The sequence below is a fragment of the Leptodactylus fuscus genome, chromosome 11 (assembly GCF_031893055.1).
Source record: "Leptodactylus fuscus isolate aLepFus1 chromosome 11, aLepFus1.hap2, whole genome shotgun sequence".
In the NCBI taxonomy this organism is placed as follows: domain Eukaryota; kingdom Metazoa; phylum Chordata; class Amphibia; order Anura; family Leptodactylidae; genus Leptodactylus; species Leptodactylus fuscus.
This window is the reverse complement of record NC_134275.1, coordinates 39339452-39345451: the sequence shown is the minus strand read 5'-3', so window position 1 is coordinate 39345451 and position 6000 is coordinate 39339452. Positions and strand designations below refer to the sequence as shown.

General features: G+C 39.7%; 1 protein-coding gene across 6 annotated transcripts in view; it reads right to left on the bottom strand.

Annotated features, from left to right (window-relative positions):
• Positions 1-474: 474 nt before the first annotated feature.
• CAMSAP1 (calmodulin regulated spectrin associated protein 1) overlaps positions 475-6000 on the bottom strand; it is a 53478-nt gene continuing 47952 nt past the window's right edge. For 4 of the 6 annotated variants that reach the window (XM_075259492.1, XM_075259491.1, XM_075259494.1 and 1 more), the window contains 5 exons: positions 4960-5174; positions 4625-4727; positions 4385-4500; positions 3420-3538; positions 475-3179 (listed from right to left, as the gene is read on the bottom strand). In XM_075259492.1, the coding sequence (XP_075115593.1) occupies positions 2877-3179; positions 3420-3538; positions 4385-4500; positions 4625-4727; positions 4960-5174 (856 nt within the window). In that variant the 3' untranslated portion in view covers positions 475-2876. Of the gene's footprint in view, positions 3180-3419; positions 3539-4384; positions 4504-4624; positions 4728-4959; positions 5175-6000 lie in introns of all 6 variants that reach the window. The other 2 variants (XM_075259490.1, XM_075259493.1) reach the window with 1 other exon arrangement.

Sequence of the window (6000 nt, the reverse complement as noted above, 5' to 3'; positions counted from 1 at the left end):
ATATATATATATATATATATACACAACTCTAAATATATCTATATCCATCTATCTATATAGATCAAATCTGTACAATAGAAGTCTATAGAGAAGCGAAAAAAAAAAAAAAAAAAGAAATAGAGCTGCTTGAGGCATGAGGCAGAGTGACATCAGAGAAGTAAGAGCCCCCCTCTGTGCTGAGAAACCGTTCATTCACAACTCAGCAGGGTTGTCAGAAATTACTATCCAGCCATCTCCCTCTAAACTCTCCAAAGACTTCATTGTAAAGAGATTCCCTTGTAGAGTGTAGACACAGAAGCAGAGTCACCTGCACTTTTTTTTTTTTTTTTTTTTACACACAAATGGAAAAAATTCTATAAATGTATTCTATTTTTTTTTTGTTTTAACAGAACTTCTAAAACATTTATGAAAAAAGATGAAAATGTTGTGAAAGAACAAATACACATGAATAAACAAAAAAGTGGAAGACCTAGATACAGTATTTAATTTTATTTAATTTCAGTGCTTTCATAAAATAAATAGGAGTTAAATAACCATGGTGAAGGGAGGGGGAAGGGTATGGGGATCACAGGCAGGGGGTGGGGGAGCAGGATAACAAATTCTCTTTATGCACTGTAGACTTATAAAGCTTTCGGTTATATACAGAAACATCAACAACGAATATATACAGAACTGCAGCAGTCTCGAGTAACATGGAAGAAGAGTATTGCCAGGGATGGGGGCAGGTAAAGTGGGGACATCCGCTGAAACAACCTGCTACCTGAATCATTAAAATCTTGATTTAATGCAAACCAGTCAGGTGATCTGTGTTGACCAGAGTGATATATGACAGAGGAAAAGAAGCTGAGCTTTGTGATATATAGGGCTATATAATAGAGGAGAGAAGCTGAGTTCTGTGATATATAGGGTTACATATGATTTGGAGCAAGATTTTCTGGGCAAAAAGCAGAATAAATCCTGCAGGACTCCAAAGAGACACAGTAAGAGTCCTGCTTACACTGCCCCCACACAAGAAGATGGACAGCAGATGTGTATATACATGGTCACTCTTCCTGTGTGGGCGGGGTAACCAGGACTCTTAGGTCTCTCCTTGGAGTCCTGTAGGAAATCTTGCTCCAAGTTATATACCTCTATATATCACAGAGCTCAGCTTCTCTTCTCTATCATATAACCCTGAATACCATAGAGCTCAGCTTCTCTCTCCCTCTGTCATATCCTACAACCAGATAGGGCAGCACAAATCACTTGATAGTTTCTCTCTGACATCGGAGCAGTGTCTTGCCGTCCTCTGCAGGATCTCCAATTCCAGACTATTCTGGAATCTGTATCTTCGCATCAGGTGGCTTTTAGAGTAACTACGAGCGTATTCTTTTCGTACCAAAGTAATTCAAGTAATACTTCAGACAAGTGCAAACCGAAAAAAGAAAGAAAAATATATAATACTCTGAAAAAAAATATATTTAAATATTTCCGGTGTCATTTTTAATTAAAACGGCAACTTAACAAATGGAGCTCACATTGTGTTCAGTGAAACGGTACAGAAAGGCGTCCAAAGTGCATGAAATAATAAACCGATGGAGATAAATAGTGTTTTCCTTCCAAGTCCAGGCTGAACGTTGTGATAAACCGTCCTGATTGTAAGCGTGGGGGAAAAAAATTGAATTTAAAAAATAAAAAAAATCTGCAATTTTTGAGTTGAGGACATTAACTCCTTCATTGGATGGAAAACTGGATTACTTTTTTTCATTATTTTTTTTAATGAGAAAACAAAAAGAGAAAATGGCTCCCCAAAAATAAATAAGTCACTCCAAATTCTAAAAACCAAAATTCTGTATCACCGCACACATGCTCTGGTATTTTTTTTCTTCTTTAGAAGTGTGCCTCTTCTTCGAGAACACAGCAACAGATAAGATTGCAATTGTAACATCATAAAACCATTAAAAAAAAAAAAAATCTGGTTTTTGCTTTTTTTTTCTATTTTTATAAGTGCACCATTATAATGTATACAGACAGGAGTACCGTGCTCAGGGTGGAACTGATCTACGTCTATGCCAACACACTTTGCGGGATGAGCAAATATTTCAATACCACTGTACCTCTGGGGAAAGGAGGGGGAAAAAATTAAAATGACATCCAAATCAGTATGCAGGGTGTATTCAATATATCCTCCGATAGTATAAACTGTGGATTACAGGACAGCCAATAATCTTAGTGTGTACAATTCTTATACATCAGCTTAAAAAGGAATATATTACTCAAATATCAGCAGCACATGAAAAACAAAAAAAAAACAAAAAAAGCCAGCAGTAAATACAATTGCATTTCCGAAATTTCATTTCCATCAATCCGATATTTTATTTTTGCTTCTGCTGGAAATTATTATTATTTTCAGGTGCCTCCCTATTTCCAAAATTCATAGTCTAATAGCAGATTAGGAGCACTTCAAGTAAATGGTATCCACTTGGTAAAAATTCAGCGACATGCATTGTGTTTCTCGCAGCGAAGGAAGAGAGTCAGTACTGATTTTTCACGGCAGACGTCGCCCATTCTTCTGTAGGAAAATGATGAAAATAAACAAAAAAAAAGTAAAGAAAAAAAAAAAAACCTAGGTAATGAGCACATCCTCTGACTCAACGGTTTTAGTGTGGAGAAATCTGATCTGGGACCTGCAGCAAAGAAGAAACAAAGCAGGGGAACGATTTCTCATTGTCTGTGTAAAATGGTTTTTTTAAAACTTCCCTTCGGGGGAAAAAAAAAAGGAATAAAACTAAAGAGGGGGGGGGGGAAGAAAAACATTCAAAGTGCTGCACTGTCTATATCCACTGCAGGAAAGGCGTAAACATATCCCTTTAAAACCAGCGTGGCCGTGTCGCAGGTCACTTGTACAGCGGATTCTTCTTTGGCAACGCGGGTCGCTTGGCTTGCCACAAGTGGTTATGGATAGTCAGTGCGTCGACGCTGACCGACATGGTTTTGGCGGGGATCACAGTAAACTGTTTTCTGTCCGAACTGTATTTGTAAAGTTTGTCGATCATTTTCTTGGTGATGGTTTTGGGGCCCGTTCCTGTCAGTTTACAGATTTCCTCAGAGTCTGGGTAAAAGGAATAAAGTGCTCGAAATTGACAGCCGGCGTCACGGAACAGGATGATGTAGTGGTTGGAATCGCACTTGTCTAGTTCCTGTAGTTCGTAAAAGGAACAAATTTAAAAATAAATAAATAAAATCCATAAATAGATTTGTATTTTTTCATAAAAATCTAAGGCTGTATTCACACATCTGATTTATCACGGGAAAAATCCAAAGTGAATTTTTCAAATAATCCAGACCCCTCCCCCAATTGGTGATAACTTATCTCATTACTGACTACTCCTTTTCATGTACGAACATGGCCTTAAGAAAACGCTAATTTATACACTTACGTCCAAAGTTGAGTTTTTCTGTGACTCGTTCACCTTCCCAGCGAGACAGCAATGGGATATAGCATTGTGTATTATTGGTTTATTTGACTTGCTGCTGGGCTCTTTATACAGCTTTGGACCTACATAACAAAAAAAAAAAGTGGTTTTTTTTGTTTGTTTTTTTAAATTATTCTGAAATTAGGTTAAATTACAATAGTTAATATAAAACGCTGCAATCCTGTTGTGGTTTATTAAATATATACTGACATTTCTAAAACATCCTCTATACATGGGAATATTTGTGATATATTTATAGTGTGATACGACCAACAGAGAAAATAAAGGAGTGGAAAGACATGGGCAAATGAGCAGAGGAGGACGGATCCTACTGTTTGAAGTTTGTGTTTGTATTTTATTCCAGGTTCACGCTACAGCTCAAGTTTCCATCCTTTGGGTCCGCTTAAGGTCCCAAAAAACAGAAACCCTATCTGCTTAAAAATTGGTTAAATGCAGAAACCCCCCGACCCCATGGATTATAATGTGGTCCGCTGGTTTCTGCTGAAAACCATGGAGAGAAAAGTCCTTCTTGCAAAGCTTTTTTCTCCAATGATTTATTTTTTTGTTTTTTTTTTTAAATGTAGATTGTGAGCCCCACACAGAGCTCACAATGTACATTTTTCCCTATCAGTATGTCTTTGGAATATGGGATGGAAATCCATGCAAACACGGGGAGAACATACAAACTCCTTGCAGATGGTTTTTATGCCCTTGGCGGGATTTGAACACCAGGACTCCAGTGCTGCAAGGCTGCAGTGCTAACCACTGAGCCACCGTGTGGCCCCTTTCTCCAATGATTTTAAGCAGAACAGTGGACGGAGTCTAAGACTCAAACGCTAGTGTGAACTTAGCATAGAAATACATCTTCATTTATTTATTTAAAAATGGCAACCGGATAGTTTTTAAGTGCATTTAACACTTTAATGAACCTGAATATTCTGCCACTGATGCAACAGAAGACGCGGTGGATGCGTTCTCCCAATCCCGTTCTGCGTTTCTGCTCTGGTGCCTGCTCGCCACAGACAGCATCTCCACAGAGTCCACCCTGCTGTCGCGGAAAGGGAAAAAAAAAAGTTACTTGCAATTGTATGGTTCTACAAATAGCTGGTGTCTATTGCAGAAAATGAAACTAACCCCCCCCAGGGAAAGAGCAGTATAAAGTCGTATACCTGTGTGAAGGCGTTCCCCCGGAATGGACACTTTCAGCCTCGGTAGTTGCACCAGATGCCAAGGAGAGACTGGATCCAGACTGTGCGCTGCTCAAGTTATCCGCTGTACAGACAAAATCACCACAAAGAAACATTGTAAAAGGGGAGATGCAAGCTGACAATAAGCAGAACTGGATTCAGATTGACAGGACAATGGAAGCCGATACCCTGTTTAAGGCTTCTTCACATACAGCCATTATTCTTTAGACATGGCCCCTCCAAATAAGAAACATTCTGTACAGAAAGATTTCTCTGAGTAAAGTTTTTCTCAACTCTCCTTTCTCCAGAAAACTTACGTGTAGAGGAATATTTCGTTCCTGAGTCACTGTAGGATTCCTCTCTATGGACAGACTTGGGCCGAGACTTCTTAGGTTTCGGCTTGGGCTTGGGCCTTCCTAATCCTTGCTCTTCTAAGATCTGCTGTTGCTTCCTTCGGAGATATTCTTGTTTTATTAGTTCCCTTCTTGCTTTTTCTTCATCTTTCCGTATACGATCCTCCTCAGCTTTGCGACTACAATGAAAATTAAAGACAGGTTTTGCTTATATCTAAAAATATGTCCAAAACTTGGATTAGATCTCAGACCATCAGGGACTTCTCGGTTTAAGATATGCCCAGAGGACTTCTCCATTCATTGGAATACACTGCAGGAGATTTTAAAAGTGTTGTATCATGATATATATATATATGGTATGTCCACAGGATCCACAAATTTAAGCAGCAATAGTTAAGTTTACAGAAAAAGCGGCGTTATGTTGTTTCCTTAACACCTATAGAAGTATATGGGGGTTACAGAAACAAAATAGCACAGCGAGCTCAGCTGTCTCAGAAAATCCAACCACTGCCAGCTAAGATTTGGCAGTCCGCAGGGCCAGTGACTGTTTTACACAGTACATAGTCTACCACAGTACTACCCCTTGAAAGCTTCTGCTGGTGGTGACACAGACGTTTATTAGGGTAAAGTCGCCCCAGGACCTATATCATGGTTGCAGTAGAGTAGGCGGCACAAAGCTCCTGACAGGCTCTCCTTAAAGAGGACCTTTCACCGATTTGGGCACAGGCTTGGAAAAGCTGTCGGCTTTCCCGATCTGTTCCCCAGGTAAAGAGCTATTGGTCCCGGTACCATAGCTCTTTACGTTCCTTCCCGCTCACACTGTAGTGATAGGCGCTGCTGTGGAGAAGGACATACCTGACTGACTGTCAGGAACACCCTTCTGACTGTAAAGCGCTACGGTACCAGGACCGATAGCACTTTACCCGGGACACAGATCGGGAAAGCAGACAGTGCGCTGAATTCAGCGCACTGTCAGCTTTCCAGCAGTATATAGAACTGCCTATG